General features: G+C 47.0%; 2 protein-coding genes across 3 annotated transcripts in view; one reads left to right on the forward strand and one right to left on the reverse strand.

Moving 5' to 3' along the window:
- Positions 1 to 25,095, reverse strand: LOC149340031 (uncharacterized). Its single transcript, XM_089548776.1, has 13 exons — positions 24,395 to 25,095; positions 22,959 to 23,091; positions 22,075 to 22,226; positions 17,611 to 17,817; positions 16,553 to 16,774; positions 15,065 to 15,580; positions 13,590 to 13,942; positions 10,279 to 10,447; positions 9,879 to 10,003; positions 5,362 to 5,988; positions 2,875 to 3,148; positions 1,101 to 1,222; positions 1 to 653 (listed from the first exon to the last, which is right to left on the reverse strand). The coding sequence occupies exons 2-13, from the start codon at positions 23,077 to 23,079 to the stop codon at positions 521 to 523; spliced, it is 3,021 nt and encodes a 1,006-aa protein (XP_089404902.1). The 5' UTR covers positions 23,080 to 23,091; positions 24,395 to 25,095; the 3' UTR covers positions 1 to 520.
- The window catches only part of Pex19 (peroxisomal biogenesis factor 19), a 21,937-nt gene continuing 19,924 nt past the window's right edge, over positions 24,824 to 26,836 (forward strand). The window contains exon 1 of one of the 2 annotated variants that reach the window (XM_089548777.1): positions 24,824 to 25,010. In XM_089548777.1, coding sequence (XP_089404903.1) covers positions 24,899 to 25,010 — 112 coding nt within the window. In that variant the 5' untranslated portion in view covers positions 24,824 to 24,898. The remainder of the gene's footprint in view (positions 25,011 to 26,836) is intronic. The other variant, XM_089548778.1, reaches the window with a different exon arrangement.

A 26,836-nucleotide genomic window follows, 5' to 3' on the forward strand; every position in this document is an offset into this window, starting at 1 on the left:
TAAAAGTCTTTACACAGTTCCTTTAATGATGACAATGACGATAAAGGGGTGGGGTGGAGAAGCCCACAACATTCCGTATATTAGCATGCAACGGTGTACAGATTTGTCATATAAAAGATAAAAATACAGAGCTGTTAAAAAACTAGATAAAGACTAAAAAAAAGTTCAGCCGAGGAGGATGATCAATGCTTGGCCCGTCAGGGTAATGTCAGGGTTTGCAGGTGCCGACTATAACAGAACGACATTCCCGTGTGGAAAAATTATGCTTCAAATTACTCTCCTGTGCGTCTCAAGCTCGCAGCCAGAAGTATGCTGAAATTAAGTTTCCTTTCCCAAATAAAATATGGAAGCTAAAAGTCTGTACACAGTTCCTGTAATGATGACAATGATGACAAAGGGGTGGGGTGGAGAAGCCCACGACATTCTGTATATTAGCATGCAACACTGTACAGATTTATCATGTAAAAGATAAAATACAGAGATAGATGAAGACTAAAAAAAGTTTAGCAGAGGAGAGTGATCAATGCTTGGCCCGTCGGCGGCCAGTTGTCTTGCGCGCTGCTGGCGGCGGCTCCTCGTCTTCCAGCTCGACAAACTCTTGGTCAACTGGCAGGAGCTGGTGTCTGCGAGTCTTTCGTGTGCTGGCTGTTGAACTGCGCACAGGATGCAATGTTCCCTTCATTGCTATGCTGTTCTCACAAAGAGCTATGCTCGCAACAGGCGGTCAATTCATGAACTGACAAATGCGTCCCAAAACAAAGGAACAACTGAAAGGCAAGTACTCTGTGCTCAGTGAAGGGGTCATCTAAATCTACCTTACTTTCATAGCCTGAGAAAACAATGCACAGGAGGACGCTTACCAGGGTCTCAAGCCTTAAGTTCTATTTTAATCGAGCAGAAGGGAAAAAAAAACGGAGCGGTATGGCGTGAAAGGCTTGTTTACTAAGCCATTTCTGATAGCCTGTGTGCAGCTTAGAGAGGATTGGATTAATTCAGATCGCCTGGTATTTTGAAATGTGTGCTGACATAGCACAGTACATGGGAATTGTCCCATTCTGCCTTCATTGAAAAAGAGGAAGAAGAAAGGAACACAAACTCACCCATCATTTGCACTGCGAGAGAACATGCCGACGACCATTTCGCCGAGACGCTTCAGGGGAGAGGATTCGGAGTTGCCATCAGCGAGAACAGACCGACGACCAGCGGTGTCGTCGTCATCGTCCTAGCAGGCACAAGCAAAATGCATGGATAAGCACACAGCTGTCAGGAAAGTGCCAGTGTCCACTGAGAAACCTATGCACAGGCAGAAAACAGTACAAGGAACAATACCTGAAGTGAAGTGAACCTCCACCTTTCAAGTTACTAACAATGCTCTCCAAAAGAGAGTTGTAGTCAGGCTGAGGAGGCTAGACACTAAATTTTTAACGAAAGTCTAACTGGAATATAGCAGACCTCAAGGAAGTATGAAAGCTTTGTCATGCTACTAAGGGTGCCCCTAGATGAGGATGTGTAATCATGCTTGGCATATGCAGACATCTGATAGATAAAATCAGTAAAACAAAGCCTTTCAGCAAGAAGGTGATTGCAAGACTAATGTGTACTGTGACCTATCCTAGCACATGTCTTTTGGTGTTGCATGGCAAATTTTTTTTCAATGCCTGCTTCTGTTTCTTCCACTTTTTTCCCCCCTCTACCACACAGCGAGTGCCATGTGGCTAGTGAGCTCAGCATCCTCAAAGCAAAGCTCCCCACAGATCAGACCTGGTCCGAATCTGAGAACAAGTGTCAGCTTAAGACATCTCGTACTTCCGCAAGTCATCCCAGAATTAAGCAAGCAAAAATTGCAATGTATTCTGATCTGACTGTGCTCAGAAAGCTCTTACGCAGTAAACCTAGTAGTTTATGCTTGCAGTCTAATAGCCTTCCATAAAAAGAGAAACTTTACTTTGTTCGCTGATACCATGTTCATCTCTATAAAAAGTAGTAAGAAAATACAAACAGAAACAATGAGAACACTTATGAAACAGCAGAAACTGAGAAACTTAACCAGGTTTTGACCAAAGACTAAGAGATACCATCCTAGAATCTCGTGTGTGCGTTTAAGCAACTAAGTGATAGCTTCGACTGTAGTGTGAAATGACAAAAAAACAAGATTGATACTTGCTGAAAGATTGGTAGAGAAAATTTTAATGTGCATGTAACTTGTGCCTTCACACGTGCAGGGTTGCCCATAGAAGTTATAGGAACAAAGGCCACAAAACGAAATTTTTAAATAATTTGTGCTGAAACAAATTGCTACCTATATGTGGAGCTGCTGAGAAAATTGAGCAAAATGAGTAAAACTGGACCTTTTGATAATTGAGGCATTTCTTCGGGTCCGTTGAAGTCCGAATTAATGAGGCTATTACCCATCATGTTAGTATTTTAGTTGCCAGTCATGTGTCATTCACCGATTCCATTTTGTTACTAAATCTGCATGACCACAGTACAAGCCGCATACCATTACGCCATGTAATCATACCGTATACATTTCTGTGAAAGTCAGGTTTTTTTTTTTTTGATGGTGCCGAGCCACTCTGTTCACTGCAGTTCCAAAGAATAGACTACGTTGCAAAAAAAAAAAACAAAAAAAAAACATTCGCGTACTTCTCTTGTTCTGAATTGGTGTCATACTAGTCACATATTCAATTCGTATTTGAAAATTTCAGTATTTGCCTACCCGCAATGAAAAAGTAAGCATTAAAGGGAAACTGAAGAGGTATTAGATTTCGACAGGTTTAAAGGGGTCGAATGAATGATAGTACTTGCAGGTAAAGCATGCGAAGTCTTCCGAACCCAAAAAGAACCTGAGTTCTGGTTCAACACCCTGCTCACCAGTGGGTCTTCGGAGACTGCCACGGACTTCTTGACACGACGCGGGCGCTGAGTGCGAACCGGAGTCTTGAAGTCTGAATCGCCATCCGTTGCCTCCTTTTTGGTCGAAGACGTCGTCCTAGTGGCGCGAGAGGCACGAGTGGTGCGCCGGGTAGGACGCGGATGGTTCTCATCAGCTGCTGGCTCATCTCTCCCAGTGGCAGACTGCCGCAAGCAACGCAGCTCTTCCTCTCTTGCTTCCACAAGCTCCATGGCTGCCTTGTGGGACAGCTCCCTGCGAGGCACGCACAGCAGCGACATTGGCATTAGCTCGCATTGCATTCTTTGGACTACCTGCAGTGGTCATTGCTCATTAGCATCCCTTCATGAAATGAAGCTAAAGCGAAAGGCAGATATCAAATCCAGCTAGACAGAGACAGGCGTCTAGAGGATGCAAATGTCATTTTTGCCAAGAACAGATCCTAAATAAGCCAGAAGGTCATTTACTGCAACACTTTGCGATAATTCCAGTAACTCTGCCTGGTCAAGTTATTGCACTGGCAGCAACTGAGCCATTGCTTTAAAGTGCAATGCTATTCACCGCTGTTGAGATCGACGTCAGCGGGTCTCCTTTGGAACCAGCCAGCACACCTGTTTCTACTGTATATGGCTGTGAGCAACTTCAGTGTGATTACTTTCGGGCCTGCCGCCATGGACTGCCCGGAGAGGACCCAGTGACAGCTGATTCCAATTACGGAGTTTGCCCGGTAGGAGTGCAGGACCAAAACGAAGGGGCTGAAGTTTAAGCAAAACCAGACCCCCATTTCCGAAGTGCCTGCACGTGTCGAACGCCGCCACCGCGGGGAGACTGACGTTATCTTCCCCAATGGCTGTGACCGTGCCGGGGAACAAAGGGCTTCGTTTCCTGTGACTCTTTGGCGTGCCAAGCACCGCGACGAGCTGGTGGGCATCCTTCGAACATCTCCAAGGACGAGGGACCACTTTCCGGCCTTTTCGTGACATCTCGTTCCGGCTTCGAGCGGCGGGTGTCATTTGATGAACAACAGATGTCGGTGACCCGCGGGACTTTCGGCTGGCCGGAAGCCACCACCTACCGCAGTCGACGCCTCGACGGCAACCTTCTTTCCCTCGGACGGTACACGTGACAGGGGCGTGACCCTAAGTGCGGTGTTGTGTTGGTGCGCCCAGGTGAAAGCTCTAGGCCTCTTGCACTCTGGCGTGGGCGTCCTCAACCTAGGGACTTTAGGGAACAAGAAGGGTATAAAAGTTGACAACGAATGCGGCAGAAGAGCTTCACTTCAGTCACTTCTATTTACCACGATGTAAAAATGTAAATAAACCCTCTCGTAATCTTCCTCCATCACCCAACCTCTTCGCTCAGTGGCACTCCTGTCCTGGTGGTGGTGGGAATGGGTTCGAAGCTTGACCGCAGGTTCCGTAAAGCAGAGAGCAGCAGCAGCAGCAAGCTAGCAACGACTCAGAACCCCCATCTATCCAACACCGCAGAGCGATACCAACAAAATGCGAGAAAGCATTTCAATGAGTGCTTCCGAGAAGCATGAATTTCACAGCATAAAAGGTTGTGATCTATAGTAAACACGATGGCAGTGTCATCGATTGATTGATGGGCCAAGTGGTCTTGAGTAGGTGTCAGATTCTTGGCAGATATAACATAAAAATGGTACATGAACAGCTACGTTGAATAGGATGGTGTAAAGGAGGAGCAAATTAGAACTTCATTTAAAATCCTGGCAGCAACACAGCCACTTCTCGATGCAGGAAGTAAGACTGTGCCGTGAGGTGCAGTGCAGGCCACATGCCACCACTTAGCATTCGCAGTACATACTCTGAAACTGACAACTGCAGTGTTGGTGATACGCATGCTCGCAGGTGCGTGCTGTACAACTGGAGATAATGGATATTGCAGCAGACATGTAGAACACACACGACACCTCACGCACCCCACAATCTCCATTTTCAGCAGTGTTGTCTGCACCTTCCCACGCTGTTGCCGCCAAAACACTGAATACCTGAACCTCTTCCCCACATGACTGCTGACAGTTCAGCTCTTGTGTCCGCATCATCTGTGGAGGCGCGAGAGTTTGAAATACACAAAATCGGGCACATTGAACCCAATGCACTTTGACTAGCGAATTTATACAATACAGAAATCGTGCAAGTGGGTGAACACCAAAGTAATTTGTGGATGGACAAATTAGAATCTGGACAGCACAGTTACAGTTGATAAGAGGGTGATAGCCGTGACCACACCTTTGAGCGCTAAGCACTATCCGCACATCACTGATGCGTGGCGAGCCACAAACAGATCCAGGTGAATACAGATTTTGTTTGTTTTGGATGATATGTATCTTTTTTAGAGACTCCGCAAGATTCGAATAGAGTTTTGAGTGTGAATAATGCTGATTGGGCAACGAATACAAATAGAAGTCCTGAGCCAATGCATTGGCAGACCAGGTGTGCCCTCACCTTGCTGCCAGCTCCTCGCGACAGTCGCAGAGCCTGGCGTTGGCCTCTTCTAGGCATGACTGCACATCTCGCAGTGACTTCTTGGCCTCGCAAGCCGACTCAGTGGTGTCCTCGAGTTCCATGGCCAGCTTAGAGCAGCGCTCTTCCGCAGCCTTCCTCATGGCCACCTCCCTTTCCAGGTCATCCCTGAGGGCATGCAAACTCAGCTCGGCTGCCGTGAGTGCCTCGTCCTTGTCGTCGAGCTGCTTGAGCAGGGAGAGTTCGTGCTCCCGCATGTGGCGCCTCAGCTCCTCTAGCTCCTGGCCCAGTTCAGAGGTGGCATGCTGCAGCGCTTCTCCAGCCTCTCGCTGTACCTGTTCGATGCGCCGTTGCAGACTCGAACTGTGCGCAACCTCCTCTGAGAGTTTCTCCGAGACTGCTGACAGCTCTTCGTGCGCTTGCTGGGCGGAGTCTTCAGCATCCCTGCGTGCTTGTACTTCGCATGCCAGCTGGGATTCCATCTCTTCGACCGAGCAGCGAAGGCTCTCCAGCTCCACTCCTGCAGCGGCCAGCTGAGCCTCGGCTTCTCGTTCCGCTGCGGCATTTTCGTCTGTCTGCACTGCCTTGTCATCCTTCAGGGGGGCAACACTGCAGATGAGCAAAGAGCACATGTTAGATAAAAATAATTACAAATTGCAGGGTTGGGCACACCAAAGTCGCACAGGGGCTATGATGAGGAACGCCGTAGCATACAACTCTGGATTAATTTACATCACTTGGGGATTTTTTTAATGCGTGCATACACAACACAGCACACTGACATTTCTGTATTTCACCTCCATGGAAATATGGCCACCAAGGCTGGGATCAAATGCTGCGACCTTGAGATCAGTAGCTGACCGCCAAAGATGCATTGCCACCGCAGACGGTAGACCTAAAGTCATGTGCTTCGGACCGGACTGGTTGGAACAGGATTGTTTGAGAGTTGCGCTGCTAGGGTTCACATGGACAGCTGTTTCCATAGTTTTTGGCCATTTAATTTTTGCTGCTTTCTGGCACAGCCTAAATCCAGGTTTTCTCCATATCCCTCTTATGTTATAAAAACAATGTCATGTGTCCTTATTGTCTTCTTTCTGCTACAGTGAAATAAAACTTCAGTCGGTAGACTGTGGTTGACCGTCGTCTCTCTGTTAACTGTGTCCACGTATAAATCCAAGCAGCAAAGCTCTTGAATAACGTGTTAGCCCACACCGGTGCTCTGGTAGCCAGAGACACTGCGAGAAAGGCTTTTCTAGGTTTGTGTGAATATTCTAACATTTCAAGTATCGAAGCAAATAATGCGGCATTCAATTTTGGCTTCAAAGCGAATAATATTTGAAAACATCAACTATTTTCAAAGTTCGAGAATTCGGGAAAATAAGCTGCCCGAAGAAATAGTCACTGACACTTCCACAGGAACACACCGCTCTGTGTGCACGATGCGTGCTGACATCCAAACTGAATTTGACGGCTATACGGTGTGGCATGTTGCCGATGAGCACACACGAAGGAACAATGCCAAGATGCGAAAGCAAACATGCCGTGGCGGGAACTGCAATGTACTTGCCATACGGGAGGCTCTAAAGGCTAAGGGTCCATTCAAACTTGCGAATTGCAAAGGGCGTGCAACCAGCAGTCGCTTGCGACCAGGCAACAGCCCGACAAAACCGCTGTTCACCCTTGCAAGGGTGGCCTGCGGATCGCCTTCTCATCCGATTCTAGTTTGAAATGAGAAAAATTGCGTCGTTAGTGTTTCCAAGAGCTTTGTCTGCTTTGGTCGCATCTCCTGCACTCGCACTTGGTCCTTGCTCTGGTCCCTCGCTATTAGCAATGTACTACAACAACCTGAGCGAAGAGCAGTATGTCGTCACGATGTGCACTGTGGCTGCTAGCATCAGAAAAATGCGCTAGTATATTGTTAGTTCATGTTCACACCATGCCCTGGAAAATAGAAATTTATAAATTAATCATTTTTTTTGAGGTCGTTGTCCAATACCGAGTTGTTGGATACAAGCAAATTTCTTCTCATAGCCGCTTTGCTGCTGCTGTCCAATGCGACGTGACCGCCTGGTGTCTGCTTGCTCCACTGCGGAATGGGTTGCAGAAATCAAGCATGTCTTTATATCTTATTTTATTATGAGACTGGGTTCACAATAAAGAAGTTACGAGTATAGCACCTTTGGTTACAGCGCTGGCCAGTTCCGAAGCGCCCTCAGCTATGGCATCGATGTGAAACTGGCTAGACTTAGCGACGACTAAGGAGGCCAGGGAGCAGTGCAGTTCGCTGCCTGGCGCGCCTGCGAGCGGCGTCGTTGCTGAAAGCTCGACTCGTTCGCCGATTGGTTCAGTGGTTTGAGACTAGGAATCACATGGCTGGAAAATCGAGCAGCGAGCGACTGGCCCGAGACTGTCCCTTTTCAACCGATGCGAACGTTGCTTTTCGACCAAAACGGTCACACGGCCTTTGCGACTCGCAAGTGTGAATGGGCCTTAAGGGGGGACACTGGTCTTGAAAAAAAAATTTTTATTAATGAAGTCACAGTTACGAAATCTTCAGGGAATATGTATTTTTGTGTGCTGATTCTAAATATGTCATTTAATTTCATGTAAAACAATTCCTTGAGCACTTATGCACTTTTTATGCTAGTATTTTGCGGAGAGTTTTGAAGAAAATTTGCTGCAGGAAACTCGCTGAAATGTATGCCATCGGGTTCTCTTGACACCAAGGAATACAGTAATGGTGAAATTGTCTTCCTGCCTGTCAGAGTTTTGAAGTTGTCGCTTCAGAAATGAGAAGGAAAGTGTGTATTCGTGTTTCTGAAGTGTCAGCTTCAGTACCCTATTACTCAAGTTCTAGGAGAGCCAGGATGATAATTTTACCCTCATTGTATTCCTTGGTGTCAAAAGAACCCAATGGCATACATTTCAGCGAGTTTCCTGCAGCAAATTTTCTTCAAAACTCTCCGCAAAATACTTGCAGAAAAAGTGCATAAGTGCTCAAGGAATTGTTTTACATGAAATTAAACGACATATCTAGAATCAGCGCACAAAAATACATGTGCCCTGAAAATTTCATAACTATGACTAAATTAATAAAATTTTCTTTTCAAGACCAGTGTCCCCCCTTAAGGAGACACAAGTTGGAAATGCAGAACTACCAACATGCCCGAGGAAAGCTGTCCATCAGCGTGTGCTGTCGTAGTTGCAGTGTCGCAGGAAACAAATTTTGAAGCTAGAGATACCTTAGTGAAGGGAAAGCTGCACTAGCTTTGCACAGTTGTTTAACCCCCTGAATGGTTTAGAACAGTCTTCCTGCTTTTGATCCCTATTTGCTTCCAACTGCTGGCTTTGTGATCACATCGATATCCATTTATTGCTTTAAGTAGCGTGGGCACCGCGCTGTCATCCCGCGGCAAAACCAAACAAAAGTGTAATACCCGTGCCACACGCGCACAAGAAATGGCAGTAAATGCTTAAGGCCTTAAGTTTGTTAATGCCATTATTTTCAGAGTTCGTGCCACACGTCCACTTTTAATGCCATTATTGAAAGTGATGATGATAACGCTTGCAAGGTAGTCAAAAGTTTCATCTTAATATAAACATTCCTAATGAGCAGAATATATCGGGAATGATGTTCAAATGTAATGTAAAAACGATTTTCCAGAAAATACGGCTGTTCCTGCTTTACAAGTCGAAAAAGTAGCCATAAACTCGCATGTCAGCACATAAGTCGAGAGTACCAGTCAATAAGGCTGGTTAAAATGGCACCCTTCGCATCGAAAATGCGGTTTAGATGCTTCATCTGGCTGAAAGGTAAGAATTAACCATTTTATAGTGGGCTAGGCAGTTGTAACTGCAAAGCTGCATGCTTTTCTGCGTGTGGAATGGGAACGAGAGTACACATTGCGCGGGCGAATGAGTTGTGGCGAACTCAGTAGGTCGCGAATGGCAGTAAGGCTAATGCCGTTAAATTTATGCATGTGGCACCGCACGAATGCCATTAAAACTTAAGGCAGTAAGCACTTAATGGCATTAAATCTGTCCGTGTGGCACGGGTATAAGTGGCAGGGAGAAAATGAGTGACATGCATTGACTTATATTTAGAGTCAATTCAATATTTTGCCAGCTAGGGCAATGAATCAGAGGGTCGACTTATAAGTGGCATTATATGGTACTTTGAAAGAGCAAGGGACAAGGTGTCTACAAAGTGCCTAGGATGACAACATTACACGCAATGACATGCAGATGCTGCACGCAGTTTGCGAATGAGTTACTGATGAAGCCCGAAATTGCCCATTCGTTTAAAGAATTATAGGTTCATCCCTCGAAAGCATGCAGTGCCGTTTGCCATTTTGCCTGTGTGGATACCAGGTGTAAAGTAGTACTTCCAACTTATGGCAATTTCCTCACTTTCAAAAAAAGAGCATGCGCAGTACATGCACTCTTAGAACTTTTGTAAACCTAAAATGTGGTAGGGAATTCATCAAAGGCTGGCTCACCCGAGATGCTGTTCTTCTGCACTGTGCCGGTCACCACCCTCGTCGAGCATTTTCTCCAGCTCCGCGATGCGCCGCTCTGCCTCTTCGCAACGCCCCAGGAGTTCCATGGTGGAGCCGGCCTCGGCCTGCACACGTACATTAGAAGAGTGTCCAAAAAAATAAAAATGACCCTCCTGCATGCAGCAGATACGCGAAAATTATTTTCTCCTGCTGGTGAGCCCCTGGTGCAAAAGGCTGTTCAAATAACTGCAGTAGGCCTGGCATAATGCCACAACAAATCTGAAATGTCATATCATTACATAAGAGTGAACTTTAATTGGTAGAGGGGCTGAGGAAAACTATCCCATTCTGTTCGCAAAAAAGTCTGTGGCCTGAGTTGGGTACGCTGACAGAAAATTACCTTGCGGTACAAGTCCAGCCGTGTGATCTCGCAGGCATTGCGGACGCGAGTGGCCATCTCACTGTCTGCGATACATAAGAGCTCTTGCTGTGTCCGCTGCATCTCTGCCACCAGATTCTTGTAGTCTGCGACCTCTGCCCTGCTAGCACTAAGCATCTTCTCATTCCACCTGTGGAGAAGACATAAGAAATTGGCCATTTACTTGGGCATCATGGCGCTACACTGTTGCGACATCCGTGCGTAACATCACAACCGCCAGACGAAAGACCTCTAATGAGTGACAACATAGACTTGGGCACCCAGGAAAATTGCAGCTGCGAAGCTAGGCTGAAGAAAGGCATTCGATAAAGGTCGTCTGAACGCACCGTAGAACAACTACACCTAGAAAAAACAAATTATTTCATGTGCTGCAATGCAAGCCGATTCTTTTCTTACCAAAGGAACTTTTGTCGACCCACACTTGGCTGACACAATGCGTCTGAGCAATGATGCTCCATGCGATGACTGAAGAACAACCAAGATCAAAACTCTGCACCTAATGTACTGCCCCACACACGGTCACACCATCAGACAAGATGGATGTCTGGCTTAATAGCAACAGTATCCGAGAGACGCAGTTGCCAATTACATGCTCAATGTGATTTCACACGTAAAATACTTTCATAGGGTGTACAACATAGCGTAGCTTTCTTGGTGTGAACTATTGAGAGAGCTGCAACACATAGCGCAACAACTCCCATTTGTTTTAAAGCAGCTAGACAACTAATTTTGGCGGCATATTTTCTTCTTTACCATGATGCGGAAGACACTACTCTGCACAAATCACTATTTGGTGTTCGCTAACAACCACTGAGTAATTTATAGTCGAATTTTTCTGTCATGCTGTTTTGGTTTCAACCGCCGAACGATGAGTGTGATGTCAAAGTGGCGTTATACGTCACGCGAGGCATGGAAAAACTGCGGTATAATTGCTGCTTCATCGTTTTAATCCACTAAAATGCCGAAGCCAGCCTTCCTCAAGAGCCGGAATAACGAATGTAAAGGTAGCGATTATACTGAAGTTTTTTTCATGCCTCACGTGACCTACAACCCAACTTTGACGTCACAGCCATAGTTCGGCTGCTGAAACCGAAATCGAAACAGCACGAGAAAGAAATTCAGTTATAAATTATTTAGCAGTTGCAGGAGAATGCCACGTGGTAATCCATGGAAAATAATGCCGTACGCATCATTACAAAGAAGAAAACATGAATCCAAAAGTTAGCTTCTATACTCCTTCAACACCTTTTGAAATTCGTTATGGGTGGCTTGAATAACATGCCACGGACGTTATGATGGAGCTCCATTCCCTGCTTCAGATGAGTGGATGGCGGTCACTCGACCAGATAGAGCTCTGCACCTTGCTCTTCGTCCCCAAGAACAGACGTCACGACATTGACTTGTGCTGAAATAGCGCTTTGAGGTTGCGTTGTATGGCATGGTTCATACAGCACAGGGCATTGTTAAGTCTCGTTTGTGCAGTAGAAGTAAAACCCGTAGTCTGCAAGCCTTTTCGTGGTAGCTGGCGATGCCAGCCAACGCGGCTGGCCAACTCTTTCTCCGGAAGGGGTTAGAGGACTAGCCCAGAGTTCCCTCAATCCAGTGCCTGGCAGATGCAACTTATCTCTAAAGGTCAACTGAACGGATTTGATGAGACTAAAGGGGTCAAACATGTGAATGCTGCAGGCAAGGCATGCCAAGTGTTTTCGTGTTAGCGTTTAAAATAACGTAATCACTGAATAAAGCCACCGCGGCATTAAAGGGAAACTGCATAGGTTTTAGAAATCAAGCTTAGGAGGGTTGAATGAGTGAAACTTGCAGGTAAAGCATGCGAAGTCGTTTTGGGCTAGCACTTGAAATAGTGAAGTAATCGCCGATTAAATCCGGATGCCCTTCAATCTTCTCCGCAGCGCAGAATGCCAAGTGGGAGAGTATGATGACGTCATCGAAGGTATACGTACATTTCCAACGTGGAAAAGCCTGCTTTGAAGGAAAAAAAACCAACGCCACCGAAGGCAAACCCTGCCGAGAGTTGTTTGGCAGCATCTAACGAGTCAGGGCAGGGTGTGGCTAAAGACAGCGGTAATTTGAAATAATACCTTCCGTGACATCACGCTGAGTTACCCTGCACTGCTCCAGTGCATTGAGAAGAAGCACAAAATTCAATCGTTGATTAAGTCACTATTTTAAATGGTAGTGCAAAAGCACTTGGCATGCTTTACCTACAGCCTATATAGATTTGAATCCTTGAATACCGCGAAATTCTCAAAAAAGTGCTGCAGTTGCCCTTTAAGGCTGCTCCGCAGGCACAGGGGCTGGTAGGGAGTGCGATGATGACTGCATCTACAGCAGCGGAGCATTTTTGATGCATAAACGTTTGCTTGGAGAAAGCAAACCAGCACCACTGAAGGCAGCAGAAATTCGAAACCTACCAAACAACGACGTCATTGTCTAGTTTCTCCACAGCCCTCCAATGCTTAGAGGAGAAGCCTGAAGACTGCTGTGATTATAACCTGCATTTATGCCGTTACTTTAAACGCTAGAGCTAAACAACTTGGTACGCTTAACCTACAAGCTTCATGCATTCGAGCCCTCAAATCTCCCCAATTTGACAAAAAAGCATTTCAGCTTCCCTTTAAGAAGACCAATCTTACAGTCAGCGGCGGAGCATAAAATGGAACAGCATAGATGACAAACGCATTACTACAGAAAGAAGTCTGAATACATAGACCAGTTGCCATTGCTTATTCAGAGTGCCACAATGGAAATGCCTATGGTCCATCTCGAGAATTTGCACACAGTTAGCATGGATTGTGTGTTAGTGTCGCAATGGTGATCTCATTAATGCCACTGTACACTACCTAAGCAGCGGCAGTCATTGAGTCTGATGTCTTTTTGCAGACACCCACTACCATAGGAAAGAAACACTTCCAATAAAGAATTTCTTCAATTAGCTCTACCATGTTTCAAAACCCCAGAGCAGTAATTAAGTTTATTTAGGAAAGATGCTTTTGATTGCGAGAAATAAAACTTCGTTAATTCGGGCTTCTAAGTGTTCACATTATCAGAATAACAGGAATCGAATCAACTAAAAGCCAGTAGAGTGTCGCTTCAAGGCTGACTGTCCAGGAGTTAAAAATGGTTGCTGGAGGGGAAAGAGTGAAATCGCAAAGAAAAACATGCACCGATGTCTGCTATGTTGATTTTGAATTATGCTTTGCCAACTGTCAAGAAACTCTATGCGTTCTCGAGTTACAAAGCCATGCACAGACCTGAGTGCTTTCTGGGTGTTGTCAAGCTCCTGCTGCAGTGCAGTGATCACGTCAAACATCTCGTCAGTCACAGCGGGGTCCAAGGTGGCAGGGCGAACGGAGCTGTCAGCGGTCATGAAGGAGTCGGCATGACCTTCGCCTGCACTTGCACGGGCATTGTTCCAGACCTCTGTGAGTCGGCGGACAGCCTGCCGACAGCGTTCATGCCGTGGTTCCAGCTGTAGCGGCACCACTTGACAGGCGATGGCAGAGAACTTGAGCGCATTTAGCGACTCTTCAAGCATGGCCATTGATGGGCAGACATTCACCACAAGTGAAACCCGGCCACCCGTTGTAAAGTAGGCCTGCATCACCTGCAGACAGCCCCAGAAATGGTGATGAAATCATGCAATCGCACTGAAGCCTTGGCCAGCTCAGATAGCCACATACCTTGGAAAACGAATTGCATGGAATGCATCCGCAGAAAATGGTTTGGTTTGGTTTATGGGGTTTAACTCCGCAGAAAATGAAAGCACACTGCTAAGAAGAGCTTATGTACCACATGAACTCTGGCAAGCATAGGAAAAAAGTAGTGAACTTGAGCATGTGTAGCAAATATTTCGATCCAATGCTCAGCTCAATCAAACACTTGCGCTTAACAGCTGAGTTGTGCCGATGTGTCAGCAGGTTCAACAGCTACTAACAAGTGAACTACAGTAGAACCTTGATAATACGTCTTTCAGGGGACTCCGCGAAACCATTATAAAATCGAAAATCTCACACAAGTGAAGCATTTGTTTGAAAGCCAGAGCAGCAGATGCGTTTATTGTGCATTCATTAAAGTTCTTTCCCCCACCCCGCACAGCCAGGCTTTTTGGTGCCAGCGGGTTGTCGCATGACCGGGGGACACATAATCGGAGCTCCACTGTATAAAGGCCGTGGCTACATAGCTTGTTTACTGCCGGGGTCATTCAATAAACTTAGCTACTGGAGCCATCCAACGAATACAGCATTGCGTTCACTGCTATTCTCAACATCAACAAAGGGTACCGACAACTGCTTCAGTAAGCAATAAGCAGTTTGGCGGACAAGTTCGTGTAACACTCACACTTTAGCAACAAGTGCGACACGGATGCATTCAGTTCTAGAAGCCAACATCTAAAAAGCTTGGAAGAGGTAAGGTTTTTACCATGCGGAGTCCAAACATGACATGGAGAATTCTCTGAAGCAAAGTTTGATAATCATGAATTTATGCTAAAGCAGGCAGGTGAGGTATAAACCACAGTTTCTATTAATATCTGTAAAGATAGAAGGAAAAAAAAAAGTTCAAAGAGTGGTGGAGAAAAGTCAATAAAAGCAAGAAGTCCCCTGGATAACCTCTCAGTCAAACAAAGAAAGCTGTATGGCTTTTCTTTGTAAGTGTATGGCTACCGTTTGGCTACCCTTGCAAAATAGAGACCAGCCCCCACTGGGCAGCTGTCTGCAATGTTTTGTACCTTGGTGAGCTTGCTCTCACGGAAGGGCACGGGCACCTTCTTGGCAGAGTCCTTGTTGCGACGCAGGCCTTCGAGGCAGCGGCTGAGCACCATGAGGGAGGTGTTGATGCGGCCGGCTTCGCGGAGCCGTGACCCGTCAGTGCCAGACTTGGATGGCTTCTCTGAGCCAGCCAGGTCGCAGAGCATGAGCGAGCTGACGTGCCAGTCCCGTCTGGCCGCCCCTGAGGCAACCAGCCGCACGGTGAACACACAGTGGCTGCGGCTCGAGTTGCGGTTCAGGTGTGTTTCGGCGATGCTCCGGTTGTGGTATGCAAGACACAGCAGCCGGTGCGCTTCATCGGCGGTGTGAATGGGTACTTCAATGAGGCCACGGATGAAGAAGCGCTTTGCATGGTCCTCCCCAAGCTTCAGCAGGGTGCGGCGGGCGCCTTTCTTTTTGGGTGCCTCCGTTGAGGGGAGCAGCAGGTCGTAGAGGCCTTCATTGTAGATTTCATAAAAGGACAGCCACAGCAGAACCTATTGTGGATGCAGTGAACAATGAAGTCAACATTCTGCACCAGATATGGCAGATATGTGGAGAGTTCACCTTCCGAAACTACACACACACGCACTTCAAGGCATGAAAACAAAAACCCGCTACGGTCAGCTACTCCGCTTGGCTGCTGCTGAACAAACAGATCGACAGACAGCCATGAAGAGTGGTTCATGGGTTCTCTTAAATTGGCTGAGCTTAACAGAAGTGCTCAAAACATCTGGGCATGCAAAAGCATACAGTAAACCAGCAACCAGATTCAAAGCAGAATCAGTAAACAAGCAAAAAGATGAGCACGCAATAAGATGTGTATAGGAATGCTAAGCACCCTGAAATACATTTTTACATATTCAACAAAAATCCTGCAATAAACAGCTCAGTCGGAGGCTTTGGCATCCTCAGTGACCAGCAGCAGATGTATGGGAAATTCTTGCAAGGGCGGTTGTATTTGTGAATGGCAGTCCTGGAATCATTTAATGAAATATGCATGGTCAATGCTTGTTTTAGGCGGGGAAGCTGGTCATAAAAAAAAAAACTATTCATGCAGTCACATTTATGAAAACATCAGGGAAATGTAAGCGAGCCAATTAATTCAAATCTAATCTAATTTTGTGCACAAGTCCATGTGCACAAAATTAAATACGTTACGCAACTTTTTGTCGAGAGCTTTCAAGAAATTGCATGCCATTGGCTTCTCTTGATGTTAAACTATGGAATAAAGGTAAAATTATTATCCTGCCTATCGTAGAAGTTAAGTTACAAGGTTTTGAAGTCGCCACCTCACAAAGGAAAAATTTGTAGTCCTGTTTGTGAAGCGACAACTTCAAAATCCTGTAACTCAACTTAGACCTGTGCACACTGGCTGCATCAAAGCAGTGCTCAAACTGTTGAAGAAGGGAGTCACCATAACAAGCACCAATGGCAAGGCACCCCTTTGGTGCAGATTCGGAATGTACCTGTCCAGCGGAGCCATCGCTACCTGCGCTAGAGCGTGACAGGAAGAGGGAAGCGTCGCTGCCATCGCGAGGCAGGTGGAAAGTGCTGAAGTCCGCTGCACTGCGGGCACCCTTCTCGCCAAGCAGCTGGTTCTTGAGCTGCAAAACCGCAGCCTCTTCTGCGGTGCTCAGCTGCACCACTTCGTCAAAGCAGTCTGGCCGCACGGGTGCCCCCTGGCATATCTGCACAGTAGAAAGAGGTTGTACTGAGTCAGCACCAACATAACGTATACCTGTGAAGGACATAAGTGTCACTCAATGTCAGTTTTTAGCACGCCAATATCATCATCATCATCAGCCCGACCATGCCCACTGCAGGGCAGAGGCCTCTCCCATATGTCTCTCCAATTAACCCTGTCCTTTGCCAGCTGCGCTCACCGTATCCCCGTAAACTTCTTAATCTCATCCGCCCACCTTACTTTCTGCCGCCCCCCCGCTATGTTTGCCTTCTCTTGGAATCCCCTCCGTTACCCTTAAGGACCAGCGGTTATCATGCCTTCGCATTACATGCCCTGCCCAAGCCCACTTCTTCCTCTTGATTTCGACTAGGATGTCATTAACCCGCGCTTGTTCACTCATCCACTCTATTCCACAATTATCAAACACCGAGTGAGGAGCAATGGGAGAGCTGTCTCTCCAGCAGCGAGCTCGAGGTCCAGAGGGCCTTGGTACAGCACGCTGTTGAAGCGGCACGACTCAGTGGAGCCCTGGACTGAGGGCCCACCCTTGCTCGAAGACTCAAGTCGCCAGCGCCCAAGCAGGACGACCAAGAAGTCTTCATCTCCGCGAATCTCTTGAAAGAGCAATAAAAGTTTTCTCTCTCTCTCTCCCACTTCCGTTCTCTTAACGTTACACCTATGATATGAAAGAAAAAGGACAACCATGAACGTTCAAGCACGTCGTCGCTGGTTGCAGACAATACAACAGCGACAACAGAATAGATAAGAAGTAAAAACACTTAAAAAGGTTGATGAGTGCAGAACAAAATCCTGGGCTGCTGTGAGGGAAAAGGGCAGTACCTGGGTGCCAAGCAGACGGAAGAGGCGGTCTAGGGTCCGGGGCACGATGCCAGGGTCAGTGCATGGCCCCTGCATGGTGTGAGTCTTTCCGCCGGCCGTGGGACCGTACGCAAAGAGCAGCACATTTTTGCCCTCAATGAATGCATCAAGGGGCTCCTGCACCACCTCCTGGAACAGCTGCTCCTGGCTGCTGCCCTCTGGGAACACCTGTGCACGCACAGCGACACACCTTGAGGCACACAGCTACTGCCAATAGAGTCTGACCGCGGCCTAAAGTGTTGTGGCCGTACGAAAAAAAACTCGCCAATGCAATAAGGTGGTGACACAAATGCAGAGTGTTATGCAGGTTGTTGCCAGCTTACAAGCATTGCGAAGAAACTGCTGCATCAAAGCTGTGCAAACATGCAGCCATGGTTGGCCTAAAAGGCAAGGCAACCCGGCTGTACAAAAGGTTCCATACTCGAAAAAGACCCCACATGCTATACACCATGCTCATGAGTATGACAATCTTCGGAGAAGTGTACACCTTTACAGCGACCTTGACTGCTTTTTCAGTTTCTGCATTGGCTGGAATGTGTTACGCTGAGTGGTCCGCTTAGAGTTACGCCAACACAACAACATGCCACACTGATTTGTCAGGTGCAGCAACATCAAGTATGACATGACAATGCACCATGCTGATTGGCCGGCTAGAATGCAAATCACCAATTGGTCCGTGCATGTAAAAGGCAAGCCTACTGATATTATGAAGCACCCCAGATGACAGTGACCTCACCTGTCACTGAAAATGACCTGTGAATAAAAAAAAAGTCCTCTTGGGCACCAAAATCTGAACTGGCAGCACTGCACATGCCCTACATCTGCCCTAAGTACAGGCATGTCTCAATGACACGACCCTCACTAATATGGACTGTTTTTCTGGGCAGCAATATACTTGCACCTCCTTAATAAGGAAACTTGCTGCCCGGACAATGGACAGGGCAAAAATGCCCTAAGCCCATTGGGGTCATGTATATTTGTCGCATTAATGGTATTTATAGGGGCGTAACGTATCAGTGACTCAGGCTTTGAAAGACACTGTAGAGAAGGCCTCTGGAAATTTCGACCACCTGGGGTTCTCTAACATGCACTGACATCGCATAGTACAAGGGCCTCTAGAATTTCGCCTCCATAAAAATTCGATTGCCACAGGCAGGGTCGAACCCATGTCTTTTGGGTCAGCAGCCGAGCGCCATAACCGCTGAGCCACCGCAGCGGCTGGGTTGTGGGTTGTGTTGGATTTTATGGGACATAGGCAACTCAGGACATGTGCCAAACTCATGGTATAGACAAGCGTCAGGCCGTGACGTCACGGAGATGCGGCGGTGGTGGAGTCAGCAGTGACTTTCGTTGTGTAGGCAAAAGCCGGAACCGCGTGCCTTGGGTATGCCATGCTTGAGCGTTTTTGAATGCATTTTGCAATATTCCGGTGAATTGTGGTGCGGGTGGTTGAACCGCAATGCTGAAGAAAGGCAGTGGCACAAGCTTCCACAAGTTTATCGCATTTAGATATGGGCCAAAGCTATGCGCAGCGGCAGTGGAGCGGGAAAAGTTCGGCGACGGATCGGCTGCGCGGCTAGTATTGCATTTCTGCATCGAAATATAGTTTGAGTCTCTTAATCCGCATGTTTGCGCTTCAGTCGCGCGGCGAACAGTGCAAGAATCAATGTCTGCAGTTTGTTCGCGTTCTGTCGGGCTCTCATTATGAGAAGTCTGGCCGCGACATTCCATGTGGTTGTGACCGTAAATTGAACGCTGGGGAACGTTTTCAGGCGGCAACCACCCGGACTACGTCCCGGGTATCTCTTCGCGCTAAAAAAAAAAAAAAAAAGGAAGAAAAAAGAACTGCTGCCAGTCGCCTTCAGCATTTATCGGGCCATTAAGCGCGACATTTGAAGCAGCACTGTAGTCTGGCAATAGGAATATACACGTAGTTTTTTTTTTCCTATATTTGCTTCCACGAGCTTCAAAATGTAGGTTTTTTCACTACCTATCCTATAAAACGATTGAATGTCGCTAAGGTATCGGCAAAATCATGCAGTGTTATTTCCCATATTACCTGAATTTTATAATTGCTGGTCAATCAGAACCTGGCGAAAACAGCAAATACCGGACCAAAAACCAGTTATCAAGCAGAATGACTTAAAATATTTAGCTCTGCAGAGCAATCGCAACTTCGTTGTAGCTCGAGGTGAACCTCTATCCATTCGCCTGTGCACCTCTAGCTCTTAAAGCGAGGCGAATAAAAAAGCATTTTTTCAGACATTACCAGTGAAGATCGCATTTGCATGACTCATTCAAAGTAACTGCATGGCTTCAGTGTCCAGTAGTGCTCGGCGTTCTCCGCACTGAAGTGGCTAGACGAGAGCAGGCACATCACAAAGGTTCATCATCGGAAAAAGCTGCCTCGCATCGTGCATCCCGTCGTCCTTCTTGCACTTACCGTATTTTCCGGTGTATAAGACTAGACTTTTTTTCGAAAATCTTGCTAGTGCGTCTTATACAAGGGTGCGTCTTATATGCGAATTTTTTCATCTTTTTTTTGCGAGTTCATCGATTACTCCGATTCATGCTCAAGCTTTTTTCACCTAAAAAATATCACTACCAATAACGCGGTTGTAACACTGTTAATACTGCAATAGCGGGACCGCCGTGCATGGCATTCTAGGTGATCTTTATCATGAAACGGCGGAGATGACGACTTCCGGGATCACAAACGCGCGGCTGTTTCGGAGGCCCCAAGCAAAAGTAACGAGAAGCGCCAAAAGATGGTGACAATCGCGCTTCTCGCCATTGTCAATACAAGCCGGCGTTCTCTTTTAGTCACCCTTTGCAACTTTTTTTGCTCTGTGTACGTAGTGCATGTTTCAGCCGAGTTGCTTCCAGAAATGGGTGAACCTTTTGATAGCGCATCTGAAGATGAAGACTTCGAAGGTTTCAAGTAGAACTAAAATGTTGTTATGGACATATGGAGAGCTGTATCGTTTTTTCTTTCTTTTTTGCTAAAACGTGGACGGGTATGGCATGAGTGTTGCCTTTTTCGATCACTTAGCGTTGCTTAAGAATTGCTCACAGGTACGGTGCATTTCGCGATAGTCGCGCAAGCGTGTTTAATTAAGCCTCTCTAGCCTAACTGGGCAAACTGGGGTGAGTCTTATACACGGGTGCGTCTTATACACGAACTTTTTCAGTGACAGCTTGCATATATGGCAGGTGCGTCTTATACACCGGAAAATACGGTAGCTATCGGGTATGCTGCATCGCTCCAAATGTTGCGACAGCAGACATACCTCATGCTTTCTCGGTTTCATTTAATAAGTCAACCCAGTCGACCGCTGTAGCCGCACCGTTGCTGCCAAGTATGGGAGCGCAGAAGGAAGCCTACGCAGTGCTTCGCCATATAATTCCGTCTGGCGAACAGGTTGAAAAAGTGCTGAACTGCTCTACAGTCACCAACAGAAATGTTTCTAACCACAAGCGACATGCACGCTTTGAAATATGCGCGTGTACGAGTTGGTTTCGAAGGCAGCATTGCTTGGCGCGGGGTGGGCATGCTACGTTTTTGCCTACACCCCGCGTCGCTGCCGACTGCAGCGCCACCTCTGTTTACAAACATGGCGCTTGTCTATAGCATTCTCCTTTCAATTTGTCGCATTGCATGAATGGCTCTGAAGGAAGCTGTCCGCAGTTCTACAATTGAGTCATTTCAGCCACTGTCAGCAGAGTAGGTGAGGATGTGCACCGGTGGTTAGCAGGATGAGAATGGTTGTAATAGCAAAGATGCTATCATACCACGCTTCCTGCAATTCTAGGAGCTTCAACAGCACTGCATGTTTTAAGATGATTGTGTCCAGAATAATGCACTTGGAGCTCAAAAAAAAAAAAAGTCCCTTTTACTAAGAACTAAAAAAAGTCTCTTATTTATGTCGCTGCTTTCTTAGGACCTCCTTGTGGGAATACTGAGGACAACTACCCATTTTTAGTTGGCAGTAAAAAAAAAAAAGTCATTTTACGGCTCTTACTAACTATGTTGATGTTCGTCCGACAGCAAAAGACTCATTTATTGCCAAGAAAAAGGCATTTAAACACATTTTTTTTCTCTCTGCGGCTCGATTCAAACTCTTGATGCTCAGACCAAAAAGGGCTCCGTGATCACGCTTGGATGACGATACCACCACAGTTTTTTTTTCCCGTAAACTGGTGGCAGTGATGCCCGTATGGTAGGTTTTGATCTTTCCATGCTTATTAACCCCCCCGCTCATTTGAAGTGAAAGTACTAGCCTCTCATTAGGACATGGAAATCTGTCAATACAAGCAACCCGTTTTCAGTGTACCTTTAAACGTTCAATCCAGATCATCCCACAGAGTAGCACAAACACCCAAGTCCAGCTGCTCAGTGCTCAACCCGCCAGCCAATGAACCCACCTTGGTGAAGTTGAAGCATTTCTGCTGCTGGTGCTCCAGGGTGGCTGTTGTTGACGCCACAGTTGTGTCACTGTGGGGTTCAAAAGCCGGGTTTGTGAACGGCTTGCCACCCACCCGTGGTCGCAAGCGCAGGTACACCTTGAGTGCAGCGCCTGCAGACAAAAGGCCGGTTTAGTTTTGCAGCACTTTTGCATCTGCCTTCCAAGTGTCACACATGGTCCCTACACTTTGAGCAGACCTACTCATCAAGCTGAAAGACCACCTATGTACTCTTGTCATCACAAAATTGCAAGACATGGGAAAAGCAAGACAAAACTGTTCTGTGCCCCCTAATGGTGCCTATGTGTTATTTTGTCCATCGCAAGCATATCTGTACCCTCATTCCTACTTCACGTGCCGTACATAGATTGGTACCAACCGGCGGCAGGTGCCAGTTTGGTACCCAGCTGCAGCTAGGGTTTGCTCAGCCGTGTGATGGGTGAAGAAAATCACGTTCCGCCTTTCGCTGTGTGGCAACTCTGCAGGGCGGTTGCAATTATGCATTTTACTCTTTTACTTTGCAACATAGCCCTTTATCGCCAAAAAGGCCACTAACGGCCATGGACAAGTGCCGTTAGGTGGTGCTTTCCCACGTCCTGCAACATTGTAATTGTGACAGTACCTCTGCACAAAGTGCAAAGCAGACCTTCGCTGAAACAGTAAATTGTGTGGCTTCACTGCCCATGAGAGCTGCAACTCTGAATGGCATTGCTAAAAAAAAAAAAAAAAGGCTAACTGGAGCCAAAATAGTAAGGCAGGTGTTTGCACTTTCAAAATAATGATGCTGTATGATGCGTTTTTCAGCTGTGTACTACCTCCAGGTCCGAGAACTGCGAAGGACTCACTGGCAACAAGGTTTGCATCCAGCTTCCGGCACACTGATTCCACCGGGGGAAGCTCGGCTTCCATTTCGGGAAGCTGAGCAGACTCTGTAGAGTCTTTATAAGGTCGGGCAGGCGTGTGCATGACTTCGTCAGCCTGAAAAGGAAGCAGGATAGTGTTACACACAGCAGCCAAAGAGACTGCAAAGACAGCTATGCTGAAGAGTTGAAATCTGGGTTAGTTCGTACATACTTAAGGAAAACCAGCCAAAAAGACGGGGACAAAGGAGAGACGAGGTGTGCTATGCTGTCCACCAAAAGGAGCACAACACACAGATAACCAGTGTTGGCAGGTTTCCATTCTCATTTTTCTTTCTTTTTGTAGCCCTTTCTAACGTATGTCCAAGTAAGGACGTTTCCCTCAAATCAGCACAGCTGCACCATTGCACTGCCTTAAATGAAGAAAAACACATGTCAAGACAAAGAAACTAAATCTCTTCGCCATAGTTGCATTCCATAAACTTGTGGCAATGCGTACAGGGTTAGTCATAAGTACTCAGAGCACAAAATTTTTTTTCAGCAGGAAAGCCTGGCACTTAGGGTGCCTCTGAAGCTACCAAAACGCTCACTTGCATCTACAGAGGCATCAGACGTAAGGGCATAAGAAAAAAATTTGATGGAAGGCTCCGACATCGCAGAAACAATGCCAGCTAGATGGAGCTGGTGCCTTAAGCCCTCGCAGAAAACAGTGCTCGCAGCGGTGGCTCAGTGGTTAAGGCGCTCAGTAGCTACTGAGCCGGAGTAGCCAAGTTCGAATGCGGCGGCCGCGTTTCGATGGAGGTGGAACGTAAAAGGCGTCCGTGTGCTGCGAGATGTCAGTGCACCAGATGTCAGTGCACGTAAAAGATCCCCAGGTAGTTGAAATTGGAGACCTCCACTACCGCATCTCTTTCTCTCTTTCTACTTTCACTCCCACGTTCCTCCCTTGCCCTGGTAAGACCCTCTCCCCGTTTAGCGGCAGAGTTTTTTTATTCGGGGTTAAGGTCCTAACCGAGCAAGAACCGCAACGCGCCAGGAAGGCGTTTACGGTCACGGTGCTTGCGCCCCATCCTCCGCACCACTGGGTCACAGAAACACAACCACTGCTTTAGATACCTCGAAAGCGTCTCACAGCATGAGTGCTAGGATTCGCATGCCTTACCACCGTTTGTAACAAGCCTGAGAGAACAGCATGTATGCAAGCAGGTCGTTTGAAAATAATTTCGCCCACCCCGCCGGCTGGCCCTACAACGGTCGCGTAGGGAGCAAGAGGACCGATATCCGCTGTCACCACGATGAACACACCGGCAGGACAGCAAATCTGGCACTGTTAACTTCCCTGCTTTCCCTTTCTTTGTCTAAACTAATTTGGTCAATGCTCTTCGGGGCCTGTGAGGAACAAATAAATAAATAAAGGTTACCTTGCATCGACGAACAAGGGCTGTAGGCAGCGGTGCGTTGACAGCGTTTCTTGTGTCGCGTGCTAGCAAATTAAAAGACCCTCCGCACACAAAACACACACAGCTCCAAATGCAACACAGTTTGGAATAATGCCGCTAATTGAGCTACCACAGTGTCCACCCTGCAAAACGGCTGCATGCGCGAATCGTACTTTTGAAGTCGTTGTCTCGTTTATATCTCGCTGTCTTGAGACCATGTGACCTTTCAAGTCAAACCTGATTGGTTCCTAAAAGCTCAAGAAAAGCTGACTTTTGACATGCTCGGCCACTGGTTCAAAAGTTTTTTTTATAAACTCTTGCTACAAAAAACATTAAAAAAAACAAAAACTAAGTTAACTATGGAGATGCGTGGTCTGCGTGGTGGCCGCGGTTTCATACGGACGTGCGGCTGTTGTAACTGCGGCCAATGGTCGCTCAGGATAAACGCGTGTGTTCTGTTGCTGCACAAGCAGCACAAGTTTCGCGATGGCAGAGCAGCAGAAGTGTCGGGGGAAGGACAGCGAAGGTCCAAGCGAGCATCCACCTGCCGCGCAAAACGCCGAGCTCGTCGATGAAGAACTGGACGATCTGCTTGACAGTAAGTGCCGGCCTTGGCATCTTTTCTGCGCGCTGGGCAAATAAGAAAAAGCGCACTGTCTGCTCCGGGGCCGTCGGTTTCTCTCGGTAGCACGCCTTCACTGTCGGCAGAAATCGGAGTACACACTGTTCTTCGGATTTTAGCAAAAGCCACATTGGTATTATCCAAATACGGTTGCATGGCGCGGTTGAGGTCGCGTTCATGACTGCATCGTAGGTTATGCGATTTGACCTCTCGTTCCCTCGGGGCCCTTCATGCAGCGAGCATATAAGATGGTGTACTTGTAGTTTCGCCTTTGGAAGAAGTACGAAAAAGCACCCGGGTGTCCTGACGTGGACAAAAACAGGAACGGGTTGGTCCAGTCCAACTGGCAAACCTACGAAAAGTCATGGCTGCATCGGTGTTGGCTCTGGGCTCTTTCTAGGTAGGCTCTCTGCGACAAGTTTTCCTCGGCGCTATTTCACTAACTTCCCGGTGGAGCGTCAAGGTTGCTTCCAGAGCGAAGTGACTTCGCAATACAGGGTACTCTCTCTTGCGCGGGAAGACTGTTGGACAGCAGCAGCAGGAAGTTCGCAAGACGTGCTGCCGACCTTGACACTGCACCGTTTCACGGGTCGCTTTTTCCGCGGGGAAGGGGGCTGCAAGGGCGTGTGCTATGTAGTACTGCCTAAAGCGGAGAGGCACCGCGCGGCTCTTGACCTCGTATCGGCCGGTCGGACGCGCCTCTGGGACGGGTCGAGTTATTTAGGCGATAGCCTGTAATGGCTCATACTCGCGGCCATGACTCTGTCCGCCCGTCCGCTACATCTGAAGTGAGTCATAATTAGTCAACCAGTCATCACTAGTTAGTCAGTAGTTTGTCATTAACCAGGCATGACCCATGACTAACTAGTCATGATTGGCCAGTTGATAACTGGTTAATAACTAGTTAGTCATGACTATTTAGTTGATGACTAGCTTGTCATTAACCAGTTATCAACTAGCCAATCATGGCTAGTTAGGCTTTAACCAATCATGACTAGTTAGTCATGGGTCATGACTAGCCAATCCAAGTTTCCCCATAGCTGCCTCGTGTGCGCCTATGGCCGTGCAGCCAAGTTGTGTGGAAAGGTTTTCACCTCGCGCACTTTAGATCGTCAAAGTGCCCCCTGAATTTTTTTGTCAAAAAGAAGGGCAGAACGAGGTGCAAGCTTCAAATTTGTGTTAAGGTTCCTTTTTTCCAGGTGCGTAGACTTTTGTAAAATGCCCGCGTTAGTAATAGAACTCACCAGTTGGAAAATTGAACGCCTAATGTAATGTCAAAGTGCCAAGTCATGCATATGCCATCCTAAATGATATGATACTCATGGTGCCCAAGATCTCGGATTTCAAATATAGATAGCTTCAGCTTTTATAGCGCGTTCCTTTTGCAGCTTTTTCATTTTGATCCTTCATTTGCACTTATGAGAAACAGTCCAATATTTGCGGTCGCGTCGTTTTTTTTCTGTGGTTGACTTTCTCTCACCTACGGTCGTCTGCCAATGTGTCATATGCCTATGCATGTGTGTGGGCTTTTGCAATATTGGACTGTTTCAAGGTTGACAGATGCCTCGCATTTACCTGGTATATAGTGTATAGCATTTCACATTCGCTCATGAAGTCATCTATTATTATTGAGCTTGGAAACTCCATGAAAACTGTATTGTTTCAGTACCAGGGCTGCCATTGTTTTTCAACTTGAGGTGTAGGAACAGAGCCAGTAAGAGCAGTTGCAAGCTTTGCACTCTCTGTGGAGGTTGCTGCAGTTTATTTATTTATTTATTTATTTAAAATGCCCTCAGGGCCAT

The sequence above is a fragment of the Amblyomma mixtum genome, chromosome 6, assembly GCF_055824585.1.
Source record: "Amblyomma mixtum isolate Tamu chromosome 6, ASM5582458v1, whole genome shotgun sequence".
Taxonomy (NCBI): Eukaryota; Metazoa; Arthropoda; class Arachnida; order Ixodida; family Ixodidae; genus Amblyomma; species Amblyomma mixtum.